Below are 18,552 nucleotides of genomic sequence, written 5' to 3' on the forward strand. Positions count from 1 at the left end.
ATATTTATTAGTATTTTTGAGCATTTAAATTCTAAATGCTCTTTGTCCTACAGCCAGTGTTTTTAGAACACCCCTTTTCTACTTTGAGTTCCTTGAAGATTTACCCAATAGCCTACCAACACTTACATACCAAATTTCCCAACTGCTTGTGCATATTCTAGAGCTTCTCCATTCTACACATTACAATAAGCTGATTCCATTAGTTACAGATAAAATTGTTGGCTTCGCCATCAAGTTACGTTCTGCCCCCCTCCTCAGGAAGAGGAGGCAGTTTTACAAATTCCTACTCTTTCCTGTGCCAAAAGATACCAATAAAAGAAGCCACCCCAGCACTGAAAGCCACAGGCAGCATTTTCATTCTCACCAAACAGTTCTGCAACAGAAGCAAAGATTCATCTACCCAAGCCAGAAAGCTAAAAGCCCCCAAGCATCCCCATTCACATCTTTAAATCATTTCTATGTAACAAAGTGTTCAAGTTTGATCTCACCAAATATAGAATGGCATAAGAATCAGGTTCTTCTTTGTGTACACAATGTTTTTCATTGGGTCTGCTTGAGAACAGGCATGCAATGCTTTGGCATCGAGCTCTGTATTAAGCAGCAGACTACAAGAAAGAGAATGGTATTATTTAAGGCTGCTTGCTCCTTTAACGACGCTTTGTTTATCAGAGGCATACCCCTTGGCAAAGCCTTCAAGAAAACACGAGAAGTGTTCTGAATCTTTCCTATCTTCATTTTGACTCTTCCTTTTGACTTCTGCTTTATTAATAAGCCACACACAAGCAAATTTACAAAACATTAAAAACCCAGTGACTTACAAATCTGCTTCAGGTCGACAATTTAAAATGCAATGTTCAACAATGGCGTATTTCAGTTCTAAGAGCAGAAAAAGTGAGAGTATTTGACCTGCTAGTTTTAGTACCTGACTTTGTTTCAGTTTAGATTTTGTAAGCTGGCTTTCAAAATCCACAACATTTGGAGAACTGCTTAAAAAAAGATGGATCATTATATAGGATAAACGTCACAGCACGTAAGACAATGCATGCGTTTCATTCTTAAAAGCACAGTATTAAAAATCCTCAGCTTTCAAGTTTCTGTATTTCAGTCATCGCTATCGCATGACAGCCTTTGAAGCAAAGATCAAATTAACATCCTTCTAGCTCTCAAATGTTATTTTTGCATTCTTTTCCTCTACAGAAGTCTAACTAGATTACAAAATAATGCCTTACCAGATGTTGTTATTTGTCCATTACTTAATTACTGGTCCCAGAGCCATAGAACACACCCTAAACATTTATTCCACAATCCATCTAGAGCGAATGTAGAGTTTGGATGCTGAGATTGGTCGGGTTTAGCACTGGGGGGAGCGGGGGAGGTAGGGAGGGGAGGTGTCAAGATATTCAAAGTCAATTCTAATCATTAAAAATTAAATGGGTATTTTAGTTTAAAGATCCATATACAGCCATCTGCATTAAAACTTTCCCTGCATCACATTTAAAGGTTTTCAGAATTCACAGCCTGAGATTTTTCCCCACACAAGGATTTTCTCCCTTTTGAAGCCTTAACATGCTGCTTGACAATTCCATCCAACCCCGGGGAAGATCACTACCACCCCTTTTTGTCTGGTTGGAAGCCCGATTGTGTTGCACAGGTATCCCATCCACTCGAAAACAAAGAAAGGCTCTGCAAGTCCACTGACGTCACTGCAGCTCCAGCGAGCACCAGAATAGCAACTCCAATGTACACTTCATACTACAGTCCTTCAGGAAGCCAGAACCGTACCCTCCTGTTACAGTATAAGATGAACGTGCAGAGAGATGTGCCGGGAATACAAATTTAATATATCCTGTACTAAGTGACATTCTGTTTGTTGCATAGCAACAAGAATCTACTGCAGGAAAACAATATGGAACTTTCTTTTTTTTTTCCCCCTTGCCAAGCTACAATTAACCCCAGTCTTCCCGAGAAACAGAACCCACAGCATAAACACTGCCCTCCTCACCAGTCTAACCAAAGGTGCCATGTCCAACACTCTCTGGTTTACATCAAATGGATTCTGTACATTTCAATGGTGGTAGGATATCGTGGTGCTGAGAGAAAATCCACTGATACAGTGCTTACAGCCAGCAACGTTTTAATTCTATAGTAATGCCCAAGAAAAAGTTCTTAGATGCATAAAATTTCCATTCAGAAGTGTGGAATGCTTTAATCATTTTATACAAGATCTTTGTCATACTATGTGACAACGTTAAAGGTCTTATTCTGGAAGAAAAGCCTACAGCTTTATTTCTAACTGCTTTTGCTTTGTTATATGTGTTTGTTTGTGGGCTGGTTTTGTTTCCCAAAAAAGAAATGAATTTAAATTAGCATCAACCCAAACTACTTTGAATTTAAGATCTGTCCTGAATCTTGAAGCTAAACTATGTGTGGACATATGACCTGTGTTCCTCTTTGTGAAAGAGAGAGGTTTTGGTAAGACAGTATGAATTGCATAAAATCTCTCCCTTTCCCTGAAGAACAGGAATATTATGATCACCTAACTGATTAGGAAATGGATACTTTGATACATCATCAGTTACATGAAAATATGCAATACTAAATGTAGAGAATCCTCACTCAGGTTTTTATTTCTTTGGTTTTCATTCTTAAACCTTCCCAAACAAGACCATGGTAAACTCCCTGAGTTACAACCAAAATACCTAATGCCTGAGCTTTGGGGTCAGTCCACTCCCTACACCCACCCCAACCACACACATGCTTGAAGACAGGGAGCTGCGTTCAGTTCAGTAGGAAAACAAAATACAAGGCGTTGAACACTGAGGTTGCCACTGTGTAAATCACCATATCTGAAAGCATTCCTAAGAGTTACATTAATAGCTCAGTCCTCAGCCTAACATCACTGACAAAATATGTGCAATTTACTTAGAACAAGTTGAGGAACAAAGTTATGAAAGAATTACTATAATAAGGCCCAGATAACATAAAGCACACCATGAATGAACAAGCTTACAAACACTTCCCCATTTAAAACAGCTAAGGATTTCTCATGCCATACAGGCAATTCTCTCCCTCTTTATTCACACTAGTGAGGCACGGAACAGACTAGATAGAAATCAGATACCTGATCAGAGGTGAAGATTGTACATCGACTGTGGGGAATCCTAAACAAGTGAACAGCTTTGTACAGAGGCAGCACACAGAGGTTAAGCGTGTGTACCAGGAGCAGTGTTTCCTTTCTATTGCAGGGAGGAGTGCCAGAGGAGAGGTTGCTTGGTTTGCACCCATCTACCCTAAGAAAAGGACACACATGAATTGGAGGCAAGATATTCAGAGTATTTAGAACTGGCTTAACTGTACACTCTTCTATCCTGTGATGACTAACCAGGGACTTCAACAGGACAAAAATAAAATCCTACTATTGAGTATTATTAAGCATTAGTCATGTCTAGATGCAACCGTTGCAATGCAATCCACTTTTATCTGCATCTTATGCATTTACTACACTAGTGACCAAGACCACATCCCCACAAAAACACCGCAGTTGGGCTCCTCAAACCAGGCACTCCAAGCATTCATTTTTTTCCCAGTGATTCCCAATAGTCAGATTCTCCAAAGGAAAATACACCTTCCCACAGGAACAGTAACATTTGAGAAGTATTTTCAGTAGTTTACTTTCTGGTATTTTCCTCTGCAAAGCAATCTCCACTTCCTTTATGCAGGCATCACCTTTGCAGAGTAATGGAAAAATAAATGGCAATTTAAATAGTATCTTATGGCTGCTTAGGTGATTGTTTCAAAGCACCTAATTCCTTATTGTTTGAACTAACAATTATATCAAATATTGTTGCTTCATCAGACACCAAAACTATGAGCTAAAACATACAGCCACATTTACCTGTATCCAAAACATGTCTGTAACAATCCACACAGTACTGAATCTCCACATGGTGTCTCCAAAGAATTGAGTAACTTTCCAAGGAACTCAACACTTGAATGTCTGAAAGCTTGCCCAGGTCCTACTCCCCACCAATGCAGTAGCTGATCTAATAAAAGATATTGCCTCTCCTCATAAAACCTTTGTCGTGTTTATATCCTTAGACCAACACAGCTACAGCAACAGTATTCCTAACCCAGAATGCAACCTCTGTGCTTATCTTACTGCCATCCCTTTGTGGATTTAGCTACTGCTGGGAACAGTGGCAATTACAAGAACATAGAATCGATTCATCAGTGAATAAGGAATGTACAGAAAAGATATACAGGAATACCCTTGGGTTTAAAGTCACCTTTACAGCATGCCAAACCAAGAAGTCCACGATGTACTGTTCTTCCAACTTCACGAAACAAATACTGAAAGATATTGCCAAAATACAAGATGAGGTCCCTGAACTCAGCAGCACAGAATTCTTCACCACACAACTTGGTTGTAATGCTGGATGTAAAGTTCAGCAGTAATAATTTTGAGAGTAATTCATATATGATTGCTTACTGAGCTGATCACTAAACTAAAGGTGACTAGAATCATTACACCATACTGGGGAAACTAGAAAAATGGTACTATGATAATCCTTGAGATTACAGCACAACATATTTAGGATACAAAATCTGTTTACTTCTTTTATGTATTTGATGCTTTGGTCTTCTGCCTCAATCTCAAGTCAAAATTTTCATCTGAAAACCTATTACTGCATTTCCACTCAGTAGCTAAAAACCCAACAAGAGCAGTGAAGCGCTACAAACCCTCCTTCTCAATTACTCTCCAAAACACATAACACTGAAGAAGTAGCTAAGTACTGGATTCAACTTCTGCTCAAGTTTATTAGCAACAACTTACTACTTGAGTGTTCTAGCCATTCCTCTGCTCTTCCTTCTACTCATTAGACATGGCTCTCCTGCTGGCTTTCCAAGATGAACCTATCTCCTCAGCTACCTCTTGGTCAGAAGAGTGTGGGACTGGGGATGCCTTTCATATCTTCACTAACCCCTCAAACAGGATGCACTAACCAAGAGAAGCGTAGTGGCTACCATACGCAGCAACTATTGTCTTCATACTCAGTTTAGACCAGATGGTTCATATCTTACTGGAAAGGCAGTCCTGTGTTCAAAGTATGTTTCATATACATACATCCATCGAATGGAGACACAAAGTATCAGCCACTTCCTGCACCATCTTCCTGTTCTACTCAGGCCAAAGTGATTCTGCTAAACACATCAGTGCACAATAATAAAATAAAGCCATAGCTTCTTGAGTTTGGACTATATTTAAGATTCTATCAAAGCAGTACTCTGAAGCAGAAAAAAAAGTACTTCTAAATGTAATTTCTCATGAAAGTTAGTATTTTTGATAGAGTAGTACATAACTACAATCAGACTACACCTGCTTTAAGTAAAATGTCCAGTGATTAGGTGCTTATATATATAAATACTGAGCTTAAGCGCTGATCATTTTCATAGCAGTGCTGTCATTCACTACTTTGATTTATTATCTCTGCCATAATTAGATTCATTTGGATTAGATTTCACCATTTTGGCAGTCTGGCCGCACCATCTATTTCAGATAACAGATAACAATGTTTCTTCTTCAGCTGTGAAGTCCATTTAATTTAATCCACAGTAGCTCATTGCAGTCTTCTGAAAATGGGCTTTGTAAATGTTATCAAGAACACAGTACAAGTTTTCTAATAAAGCTTTACTGCGTTCAATTTTAAGTATAAATCCAACAAGTTAGGAAAAAAATCTGTTCCATTAACTTAGCCTGAGTACTTTTACAGAAGAATCGGCATTATTTAATGGGCTGAGGTTTGCCAAACAATCATATACTTCCCTCAACTATCAACAAGAGTTTAATACAGGAGAGGAAGTAAAAGGTGTAGACATCACCATGCACTGTTTATAAAAGACTAAAAGCTTTTGAAAGAACTCAAAGAAGGGGAAGGAAATTTTCATAGTACCGGAAAACATACAGAGAAAACAAGTTTTCAAAACATGTAGCAGTGTACATGGTTCATAATAATGCACTACTGACCTGAACATCTACAGTAACTAAACTCCTGCTAGCCTAGGCTTGGAAGCTTGGTACCCAAAAAAGTTCTATCTAATAAAAGCTATTTCAAGAGCTAGTGATTTTAAGCAGCAACACTACCAGGTTCAAGGCCCAGATTTACTCAGAGCATATGCTTAAGTCAGACTTGCAAAGCCAACCAGAAAGCTGAATGGAACCTAAAAATACCAACCGCCTCTTTCCACCAATGCCAGTAAAAATACCACTAATACAGTGGTATTGAAAGTTCTGTTGAAAATACATGAACTACAACTGAATCCTAATCATCTTCCCATTTAGTATTTGCATTTGCAATCCCACACAATAAGGAAAATATGTAACTGCAACGGAAGTCTCCACAAAACATTCAATTCTAGTAGATATGACCACATATGAAGATGTATACTGATGTATATAACTGAAATATAAAAGCATTTACCAGTAGCCAGATAAGGCCACAATAAAACATTCCCTTAACCACATACTCTTCAAAGTGTTTCAGTTCAATATCTGGTACTATGGTATGGTAACCTGCAACAAAGTGACAGCAGTCAGTAGCCTGAAAAAAACATTAAATAATGAACTATTGTTAATGAAATTGCTTTAAGAAGAATGACACATACATAGGAATTGATTTCTTCTTCAAAGAAGAATTAAAATATTTCTCTATTGCTATAAAACTGCAGCTAAAACATAAGAGGGGCTTTTACCTTTACCAATGGTTTCTATTGTTCTTTTACTGTTCTGCTAATTTCCAGGGTTTAAAATGTTTTCTCTTTTAAACTAGGCAGCTAGTACACTCGCAACACACAACCATCGCAGCTTCTTTATAGAGTTTGCAACAAGAACAGATTACTTCGCAACCTGACTCAGGAAACAGAAAAGGAGTTTCAAATTCGTGAAGAATAATGAAAGAATGAGAGAACATTTGAAACAAAATCCTTCCCAAACTTGTCTGTGGTGCAAACCAGGAGTTTAGACAGTTATTTCTGGGCAGCACACCAGTCCCGCAAAGCAGCGTTTCTGCATCACCCTCTGGAGTAGAGTCAGTTTCCACTTCTGTCCCCCAGACTTCAGCAGATGTCAGCACCTTTCTTTACCATAATTTAAAAAAAACAAACAAACAAAAAAAAAACCCAACAAAAAGCAAAAACAAAAACTAGAAGAAAAAAAACCACAAGACCAATGTATACACTTAGTAAAGCAGCATATTAATTTTGCACTAAACTGAGTTTATATTGTTATTCTTTATATAAGCCAACCTCACCAGGAGAACTTTCAATGTGCGAAACTAAGAGAATCATAGAATGGTTTGGGTTGGAAAAGACCTTAAGATCATCTAGTCCCAACCCCCCTGCCATGGGCAAGGATGCCTCACTCTAAACCATGTCACCCAAGGCTCTGTCCAACCTGGCCTTGAACACTGCCAGGGATGGAGCATTCACCACTTCTTTGGGAAACCAGTGCCAACGCCTCACCACCCTCGCAGTAAACATTATTTTTTGCCTGAATATTGTCTGTGTTTTCATGAGCCCTGACTAAAGATTACTCAGACAGCAAGAGCATCTTACTTCAACTCCTTACATTACCTTGAACACTGATTCCCAAAACATGTTTATTACCAGCAGTTCAACTGGAAAGACTAATCCAAAACAGACTGACACCACATTGTCACTATCATTTGGTTAGTAAGCCCAGAAACATGCCACATTATCTCCCAAGGAGCAGTTCCATAAGCTGCCCATAAGTGTCTACAGGACTACTACATTAAGAGCAGCACATGCAGAACACTGTCAAAAGGTGGTAAGCATGATTTTTGCATTCTGTTTTGGAATTTCTTAAACGTTAGTTGTGAAACAGCTCCAGCAAAGGACACTTGTAATAAGTGATAATAGGGGAGAGGCTTATCAATTATTAGAACAATTAATTGGGAATATCTGAAATAAAACTCAACCTTTTTTCTAAAAACTGTACTCGTACAGAGCATTTTAATGTAAGGCAAAACTACTTCAGACTCAGTTACTTAGACACACATTTCTATTTCTCAGATTAAAAAATTCTGAAAGATAGTGCAGCCTTTCTAAATGAGGGAAAAGATTCTCTATGTTACTCAAAAACAACAAAAGCTATACACAAACCTCTTTCTTTTCCAGGTTTGCAGAACACATGGGAAATTGGGGCAGGAAGGGACAGTAGGGACATAACACTGGCTCTTCATCTGGCAGGTTTAAACACTGACAGATACAGAAGTGCCTTTGCTCCCTATTAATCCCAAGAGAGATGCCAACAGCCCAAGAACACAAGATAGTTTTATATCAGCTCAAGGACTGGTGGGAAAGGCAGGCATGGGGTGGGGGAGTGAGGTAGTTACCATGCAAAAGTACTTAAATATATTGAAGCTGCTCAACAAGGCTTGTGTGACTTCTGTCTCTGCTACATTTACTTTTAGCTACTCTTAAAAGTCAACTTTTTTTTTACTCATATATATAGAAAGCACATATCTTCTGCTTCCCCTCAACACTACAGCACTCTTAAAACCTAAACATGTCTGGATGTTTAGAGAGCTGGCACATGTATTCCTACACTGCTGAGTAGAAGCAGGCATGAACTGTCAAGAGCAGTTCTAGATGAAAGGTCAAAGCAAAGAAGGGAATAATATCTGTTTCACAAAATACATTTGCTTTTGAGTAATGAAAGCAAATGACTCTGTCCACAGAGTCAATAATCTACTTCTATAATAGTTCTGCATGAAATACACCAGCATGGCAAGAAAGCAGTCCTCAGTAGGAATTATTTCCAATCACATGCCTAAGGCAGCACTGAGATACGTCACTCGGGGTGTAAGTGTTCTAGCAAAGCATCCACTGAAACAGGTGCTGGAAGAATAATTCCTCTCCTTTTTATGGAAGCGTGGAAAAAAGGCTTTTACACTGCAGCGGTCTGAAGTAGGACGTTACTTCACCCGGGCTTGTTTTCTGACCTCCAACAACAAACACCATGAAGCCCTGAATCAGAGACAAGAAAAAAACTACCACATCCCCTTCCAGAGAGCATTCCTGAATTATACACACTCCCAGACTGTTTCTAATTTTTAGAGGCTGACAACAGAATTGCTAAGATGGTCATAAATAGCTGTTTCTAAACCAACTCTCTTCTGATTCCCGCACCCTCCATTCACACAGTCATCTTTTAAAGACTTATACTTTTACTATCAAAATAATTCACTAAACTATCCAGAGACCTGGAGGGCAAAACACTTGTCAGGTTCCGTACCAGGTGGGCAGAAACAACCCCTCCATAAATTACTTATAACAGTCACAAATAAAGTGCTAGCTAAAGGCTGCACTTCTATCAGACAGATGACTCAGTCCATCTGTTAATTTACTTAAGAACAAGCAAAGTAACCTGAATTCTTGTATGCACCTGAAAAAAAAAACAACAAACCCAACCCTGCCTACACCACCTATTTTACTCTTGAGATATGAGCAATTTTAGGAATTGTACTGGTTGCAGTTATGTGTCTCCAGTCTAATTTAACTGCCTGCTTACATTTCAACATTATGTCAAATATTTCTCACCTAAATTAAGCTTTCTCCTTCAAATACAGTATTGAAACCAAAGGAAAGGCACAACTCCAAAGCATAACCCTACATATTGCTGTACACAGTAACTTAATGCCACGGTTGAAATTAATGGCTTTGCTACTCTGGTATTTTACCACCTTAAATAACTGCAGTTATTGCAAGAGACCAAACTATACTGTTGTCACTAATAACACAACACTCTTGTATACCCACTTTTCTGAAAACCCCGGGAACTGTGTGTGGGTTCCTTTAAGAATTCCTAGCCCTAATAAACATACATGTTTTGTTACTTCTGCCATGCACGTTCACTCCTGAATTAAAGACATAAAAGCTCAGTGAGTATGGTATCAGATTTCTTAGCATAATGTTTAAAATGTAATGAAGGCTCACTAACCCAGGCACAAAATACACTGACTTTTAGATGATAACATGCTTTACCTTCTGAAACAACATACTGGAGCAGAAAAGCTGGTGAATGTAAGCAAGTAGTAATTTTAATATGGTTTAGAGGCCACATATTTAGCTATTTTTTTAATATGAAAACACAAGTGAGGTTATGACATGATTTTCTAAAGAAGGCAGAATCTATAGTAATTTATCTAAACACAGAATGAACATTCACACGTATGACACATATACTTGCCTGCTGCAAACACAAACGAATATACCAGGCTCTGGAAAGACTAGAATTTAAAATCTTTAAAACCACTGTTTCTTTCCCAGTTCCTGCAACTTGGGTAATGAAATCAGCCTAAGCAGTCTGCGTTCTGACTAGCACACTAATGAAAAACAATTCTTTCCCACACAAAGACATAGATGTAGTAATCCCAAGAGAAGGCTGTACAGCTTGATTAAAAAAAAGAAGTCCGTATCTTGGAAAGCTCATTTATTTTTATTGGAGTTAGCATATAAAATGAGCTAGATACCAAAAAAATAACAATTAAAGATAATTCAGTTAACCTTCACTGTAGAACCCCAGCTCTAGCAGCAGTTCTGCTCATCAGCTTCCGTGATACTGATTTCAACATATGCTTCAATACAAGTCTGTTCACACATGTTGTGATGGGAAGTTACGATACTCCTAGAACTGGGGCACCAAATTGTGCTGTTACATTCTCCCCCACCACCACATCCCAGGCAGCTAGTAAATGGAAACCTCACTGAATATGTCTACTCCTATGATGAAATAAGTGCATTCAGGAAGCTACATCAAGAGCAGTTCTGACTTACTCAGCTAACCAAAATACAATAGGAGCAACAGGTGTTCACAGGAATCAACCCTTTACCGAGAGCTGGACAGAGATACACACACAAGCCCTATTCAAGCTGGCACTTGAACCAAGTAACTTCATACTCAGGCTAGACCATTGGAGACTTAATATTCAAAGTTGATCAGCAACCTAAAACCCCTAACAGATGGTACTCAAACAGCATATAATTTTAATTTGAATACAAAACAGGGTTCTGCAAGAATTCTGCTGATGCTTGTGTTTTACTGAATCACTGATTATCTTACAAGAAGATAACGCTCTTTACAATTATGTTTAATTTTACCTGACATAAGGAAAACCAGTTTGCCCTTTGGTTAACTGACCCCAACAAGATGCAAGATCTTAGCATGAAATCAGAGTTAGTTCAAGCTTGTGATGGCTGAAGAACAGGTTTTCACACATGTATGGGTTAAAGTAAGGGAGAGAAAGTGAGGGGTTGTTGGGGCTTTTTTCCTGCAGCCCATCTATTTCTTTTTTGCATTCGCTGAAGCACCAACTGCATACCTACCTGCAGAGCAGCAAACTGCAGAATGCAGTTTATGCATTCCAGGAGACCATCAGTAGTGTGTCAAAAGTACAGTTTTCATATTAACTGCTAAGATTTACCACCACCAGCAAATAGAGGAGCTATATATATGAAACACAGGTCACTTGTCCCAGCCACCTTGTCAATTCTCCCCCATCACAACTTGCCTTGACCAGCAAATGTATATTAAAGACACTGCCGAACAAAATACAGCATGAAGCTATTGTTTAAACATGTTTCAGAGCTATACCGTCAATCGTAGTCTAAACAAGCCCAAAGAGAGAGCGTGCAGTGAAAGCTTGCCATTGTCCTGGAGTCAGACCAACTAAACAAAACGGAGTCAATTTAATAGTGCCTCCACAGAGAGAAAATACTTCTTTAACCACATCATTTTCTTAGCCTGTGTAGTTTAATTGGTACAGTTTGCTGCTTTATTCAAAACGCTTGGAGCTTCCAAATGCTTCAAGCATTCTCCAAGTTAGGTTTCTTTGAGATACCCGATGACCAGTTGGAGCGACCATTCAACCTGCAAGTACATTCTCCTCTTCACACGGCACTCATGAGTGTCATAGCACATTCATTTGCCTATATTTACTAACTGCTTCAAGTCAGCTATTCCAACATCTAAATAAGCAACCTAAGGGTAGGTTCAACCTAGACACTTTCCTGTTATGCTGGTTAAGAGGAATATTTGTGCTCTCTCCAAGCTGGCAGAAGTCCTAGCACACGTACAGTTACATCAGTGAAAGAGCAGTCTTGCTAGTACAGCTTACTTCCCTCAGTATCACCCGCAAAAGAAAAGTACTTTTCGTCAATAAAAGGCAAATTTATAGGGGGCTTCTCAAAACGTTTATGCCAACTCTTGCTGGATTAACAGCACTCGTTCTGTTAAAGACTGTCAAGATAACAAAAACAACCCACCTCTGCTTAAAGGATCTGATCCCTGAGTTTTCCAAGTTGTAACTTTTTATTCACAGGGTACCTGACTTCTACACGAGCAGCATGAGTAAGTGAAAATAAATTATCACAAGACAAAACAAAGCTTAAAATAATGCGGGACATAAATACCTACAGTTAACAAAGAAAACTAGAGGGAAATACAGGAATGCAGTTCTAAACAAAACAGCAGGGAGGCTGTCCCCATGCCTCCTGCTGCAATGCTCCCCTTTCCACTGATAATGCACACACAGCGGGCAGGGGAACCCTTAAACAAAAAAAATGTAATTAGGATATTACTGCAATTTACAGAGAATTCTCATGGCTCATCATTTTTATGCAGCGGAGGAATTTGATGATTTTCACCGCGCAAATCTTGCCCACCTATACTCTAAAGGACCTCACGACTTACAGTCATCTTTAAGACAAAGAAGGTTCAAATCCAACTGCAAGGCACAGAGTATCTGGGGTGGGGGGGCGCGGAGGAGGAAGAGTAACTCGGCTCCCCAGTTGTCTGACTGAGGGACAGGCCTACAGGGAAGCACAACGTCCCCCAACAGACCGGCCAGCGCTCGGGCTACCGAGCCGCATTTCTCACCGGGTCCTGCACCAAGCCAGAACGAAGATTACAGGCACAGAGCAGGCACTAAAAAGAGCTGGGAGGAGAGGGGAAGGACGGCCCGGGGAGGCAGAAAATCGCCTTCAAATGAATGAGCCGGCCGGGAGCGGGAGTCCCCGGCGGGAAGGCGGGCAGGGAGGCACCTACCTCCCTCCTGCTGCTGCTCCCCGGCCCCAGCCGCGTCCACCTCAGTGTTTACATCCCGAAACCTCCAAAGGCGACACTTTCCCGGCTGCCGAGAGGGGGATCCCCCCCACCCGCCGGACGCCTCTTTTATTGATTACCCAAGGAAAAGCCCCGCCGCCGCAGCTGCTGCAATGCAACACGCGCCCGTTAAGGCGGAGGGGAAGGGGAAAACAACCACTACCGGCAGAGAAAGAAAGAACCCAGGCGGCGGGGGCTCGGTGCGCACCAGCCCGCAGGGACCCACCGGAGCGGGGCCGCCCCCCGCACCCTCCCCGGCCCGGGCCCCGCTGCCGCCCCCCGAGCGCAACTTCGCCGCCGCCGCCGCGGGGGACGGGGACGGCGGGGCCGCCCTTCCCCCACCCGCCGCTAACAATGGGCCCCTCCCCCACCGCGGGGCTCCCCTCAGCGCTGCCCCCTCCCCTCCGCCGGACGGGCCCCCCCTCAGCACGCCCCGGTTCAGGGCTGCGGGCCGGTAGAGGCGGGGGGCACGGAGCACACACGTACACACACATATACACACACACCCCCCCCAGGCTCCCCACCGGCACGCCCGCTCCGGGGCCGGCCCCTCACCTCATGGTGCTGCCCGGGCTCGGGGAGCCGCTCCCGCTTCCCTCGGTCGCTCACGTTCCGTCCCCGGCTCGGCTCGTCGGGCGCTCCGCAGGGGCCGGCGCGTCAACCGGTCAGCGAGACCCGCGGCTGCCGGCACCTCCCCGCCCGTCTCCACCGCTCCCTCCGCCGCCGGGCCGGGCCACACCACCGCGGGGAGCCGGGGGGTGGGAGGGGACGAGAGAGGTGGGGGAAAGGGGCGGGGAGGAGCGAACCAACGCGCGGTGAAGGGCGGGGGGGGGAGGAGGGAGGAAGAAGGAGGAGGAGGAGAAAGGGCGGGCGGGGGGAGCGCGGGGCAGGCCGGAGGCACCGGCGGGGCTGAGGGAGAGAGGGAGGGAGCGGCGATGGGCGGGAGGAAGGGGCGGGCCGTGGAGGCCTCGCCCCCCCCGCCGCGCTGCCGCCCTCCTGCCGGCTCGGGAGGTGAATGGGGCTCGGTGGGGCCGGGCCGAGTACCGGACGGGCTGGCCTCAGGTGAGGCGGTGGCTCCCCGGGAGGTGCTGTTCAGTCCGGCCTCCGGAGGAGCTCCCCCCTGCCCCGTGCCATTGTCCTGCGGGCTGGGGGACAGGCGGGGCACGGCTCGGCTCCGCGGAGAGGACCTGCTGCCGGCCGGGTAAAGCGGATCCGGGCCCGCCCCGAATGGGCCCCTCCGGGCGGCCCTGCCGTGACCTGTAGCGGAGAGCAGCGTCCCGGAGCTCGGGGGCTTCGGGCTCTCTGAGGCCGGTTGTGAACAGCCCGTCAGCAGACCCTTCCCCTCCGTTCCCCCTCCAGCACCGGGGTTCACCCGGGCAGCCGGCGCTAGGTACAGAGGTAACAGCGGGGTCTGTGCATAGGAAAGCAGTGCATAACGCCTCAGAGCGTGCGGCCCTTCCCATCGCCGCTCTGAGCCCTCGAAGGCTGTGGCCTAAGTAGGGCATGTTTTCAGGAATACAGGAATGCTACTTCAGCTTTGCACCTTCCCATAGCCCCTGTGCCTGTGCCACATACGGATTTATGCTTTGCTTTCAGTATTCCCAGTGAAACTGGCACATGGTACACGTAACTTCAACCCGGCTCGTGTTCAGCTCGTTTCTGTCACAAGCGGAATACCCATCCTCTTTCGTCTCCGTTAACACAAGTGATGAGCGACTATCTCTGCAATTTTGCATTCTGGTGCTTCTGCATCACTGGTTTCATTTTTCCCTAACAAATATCAGTGTTTCCTAGCATTTAGGTATTTAAAATGTATTGCACATAAGCGATAAATGTATATATGTATCTTTCTTATAAATTTCTAGACTTACATATAAAAAGGTAAAAAATTTAGAAAGACATATATCTTCTTTGTATATTTCTGATCTAGGTTTCACACATCTAGGGGATTTTACCATGAATCTCAGTTAAATCCTTTTTCTTGTATGGTATCAGAGGCAGGGTCATCCACTGTCAATTAATGGTGTCAATAACACAGTAAGAGGGGAGCTAGTCAATGAAAAAATGCCCAATTGTCAGAAAACACTGATTCAGGAGAAAGGACAGGCTCTGAAACTGAAGCTGATGAATAAGGTTAGTAAGAAAACGAACGTGTTTTTACTGGCAGGGGGATGATGTCAATGAAAATGTTGCAGCAGAGGTGAATCACAAAATGCAGATGAGTAATCAGAAGAAAAGCAGCATCGTAGCCTTAAAAGTAAAGCACGCACCTTTGACAACAATGTAAACGCAGCCTGACAAAGGGGAGAAAATGGAATCTGGTAAATAAATTTACCTTCAGTGCTTCCAGCAAATACTGAGGACTCCAGTGACTGACAGTGGACCTCAGTCCTTAAGGAGTCCTGAATTTTCCAGGATCTGAGCTTCCTATCACCAGAACATCCTCCAAATCAAAGGCTGGAAAAGGAGGCCATTCTGACAGTGAAAAGTAGCTTGAAGGCAGCCAAATATAAATTTTAAGACCTGTATCAAACTCGTATATCTATGTGCCTATATAGATATGTCTAAGATAGATGGCTAGTGGGTTTCAGCAGGTACATCAGTAGAAGGAATGGCAGAGACCATCAGAAAAAGGATTTTGTTCTAATATCCCTGTTGTTTTGTACCATGAAAAAATCAGGGTCAGGATACGACTGTTCTGGTAAAACTGATTGGTCATATTAGTCAAATCTAAAAGAGGTTTGACAGGTATATAAACCCCACTGAAAGTATGTCTGGGCTGCAAGCCTGCCTGAGAGGGAATTAAAATAGCCAGAAGCTGTTACTCCCACAAAATAACTATTATCGCTATTTGTGTTATATTACTTGGTGTTCTTCGCCAAATCAGATACGGTCATAGCTGGATTTCTCAAGACGTGCTCCGTGGTACAATAGAACTTGTCAAAATGCCAGAAGAATCATTTTGCATGCTGGCATCGCAGATGTCACCGAGTGCAAAGTCATTCTGGACGCTAGCTTAGTCAAAAATCCCATTGAATTAATCTGTAACAAAATACTAAATCTGCAGTAACTCATATTAGCAGTTACATGAGAAGCAGGGGAGCCAAAATGATGTAGGGCAGAAATCAATTATAAATGTTGAGTGCCTCTTTCTTTCCAGGTCAATTTAGCGATGTTATTGTTAAGAAATTAAAGTATTCTAGCAGAAGAATGAGTTGGTGTCATGTACATGTTTATGATACTGAATTATGCATTGAGAAATCTGTAATCTCCTGTTGCGGGCCTGCGGGTTCTTAAACTGGAATCGTTTGATGTGTCCAAGTCACTTGGTGCGATTCTGCTGTTATCTTTCTCGCTGACAGGATCCTCCAGCGGCACAGCATGGGTGTTAATGCCCTCTGCATCACCTCCCACTGCTCCCCCTTCTTCTGGAAATGACAAAACTAATGTGGCAGAAAGCCTTCGTAGCTGGTGGTGTCACACTAATAACCTGAGGTCCCTGACAACTTATGGGGCAGAACCACAGAACGAGTCTTCTAATCTGTGTTTGTGCCTTCCTTCTTTCAGATCAAGCAGCTCAGAATACCCCAAAGCCCCTTTGCATCCATCCCTCTTCCATTTTCTGCTGCTTGGCTGCAACCAGGGACTGGAATTGAGATGTTTCAAAAGGCTAAGCCAGCTCAGATTGAGCAGTATGGTGTGCCTCCTCTCCCAACAACCCAACTAATGAAGGCTTTCTGAATGCTACAAGAATGGCTCACCCAGGCATAAACCAGAAGAGAATGTGTTTCTGTTTAGTATCAGCCAGATGCAAGAGGCTTGGCAGGCTATTCCTTGAGCAAACCCAGCCGAGTCTGTCGCATCTCGTCTGCATGGATCACCCTTAATGCAGGGTCATGAGGAGGATGCATGACTAATGCTCTGGAGACATCTGGGAAATCCAAAAGCTTCAAAAAGCAGAGTAATTCTTCCTCTTGCAATGAGGTTCCCCCCATCTTCTCTGAAGCACTCCTGCTTTGCAGTCTTTGTTTCTTTGGAAAGCTTGTTTGTATTTAAGAGGAAGAAGTAGCTGAGATTTTTGTATGTCTTACTACAGTCAGTGTCCTAGGACAACAGCACTTACACAAGACCATGCTGTCCTTCTGTGATGATCTGTAAATAGCACAACACAGGATACACAGAGAGGTTTCTGGAGTGGGGGAAGTGGGTTTTTCTGATGGTTTGGGTTTTTTGAAGGGCGTTGTGTCTAGAATTTGTGTTTCAAATATGTAGGGAAAGACTTTTATTTCACTTGTTTGGATTATTTTCCATAGCACTAGTATACTAAGGAAATGCAATTTACTACATAGCAGAAGTGAGAGAATTGAAACAACAAAGCATGAGCTTTCCCTCTGGTAATAGTGAAGGGCTTTCCAAAAATGGTGAACTAAAAGAACATGGTTCTGACAGGTTCTGTTAGCATCTAAGACTATCAAAACAGAAGTGAATTAAGTAATTTAATATATTATTCTCATCAGTGACTACATTAATCTAATATATGAATACATCTTTTGCTCTGGATCAGACACTGAGCTGATGCCTGAGTCAATTCTGTGAGGTCATGGTTAGCTGAACAAGATGAGGTTCAGACTACTATATAGATAGTTAAAATATACTGGCTACTATAATTCTTCCTGGCCTCTTCTTTCTTTCCCTCACCCCCAAGTCACTTTCAATTTCAGGTTGCCATGAGTCAGCCGACTGCTGAAGTGTTGCACAGCAGACCATTAAAGGAGATGCTTTCAACCAAAAACTCTTTAGCTTTATTTTATTGATGAAGTCCTGCAGTATTTCTCAACCGTCTTCTGGGGAACAGGGAGTAAACAATCTCTAAAGTTCTTTAAGAATGCTAAAATAAACTGTTATTAGCATGACTCAGCAGATAAGGACAACAGTGGCCAACAAGGTCTTTTCCTAATGGAATAAGATTTGTCTTCTGTTGTAAAAACACAAAACAACATCACCAGAAAAGGAAGCAACTCTTTTGCTATCACAGACCTTTGACTCCTGAATGTGAAGCTGTGTCTTCCTACCAGCATATCCTGCTCCTTACTATACAAGTAAACAAACGATAGATGTTCCATCAAGCACCTTCAAAGCAGAATAGAAACAACAGCTGAAGCTTTCCACTGTGTGTCTTCCCACCAAGGCTCCTACCATGTCCCTTGTGCTGTCAAAAAGCATCAGCAAATCTAACCACAAGCCTCTGTAGATGTGACTCTGGAGTACGGTATGTGCCTTTCAATCTGTTCCCAGGAGACTCAAAGATTTAAGTGAAAATTCCTTGAATAAAAAGGAGTTGTTTTTCCCCCCACCTAGCTTTATCATTTAAA

General features: G+C 42.6%; 1 protein-coding gene across 4 annotated transcripts in view; it reads right to left on the reverse strand.

The window, feature by feature from the left end:
* The window catches only part of ENAH (ENAH actin regulator), a 94,235-nt gene extending 80,307 nt beyond the window's left edge, over positions 1–13,928 (reverse strand). For all 4 annotated transcript variants that reach the window (XM_034060480.1, XM_034060479.1, XM_034060476.1 and 1 more), the window contains exon 1: positions 13,736–13,928. In XM_034060480.1, coding sequence (XP_033916371.1) covers positions 13,736–13,740 — 5 coding nt within the window. In that variant the 5' untranslated portion in view covers positions 13,741–13,928. The remainder of the gene's footprint in view (positions 1–13,735) is intronic.
* Positions 13,929–18,552: the final 4,624 nt, after the last annotated feature.

The sequence above is a fragment of the Melopsittacus undulatus genome, chromosome 3 (genome assembly GCF_012275295.1).
Source record: "Melopsittacus undulatus isolate bMelUnd1 chromosome 3, bMelUnd1.mat.Z, whole genome shotgun sequence".
NCBI classification, from domain to species: Eukaryota; Metazoa; Chordata; class Aves; order Psittaciformes; family Psittaculidae; genus Melopsittacus; species Melopsittacus undulatus.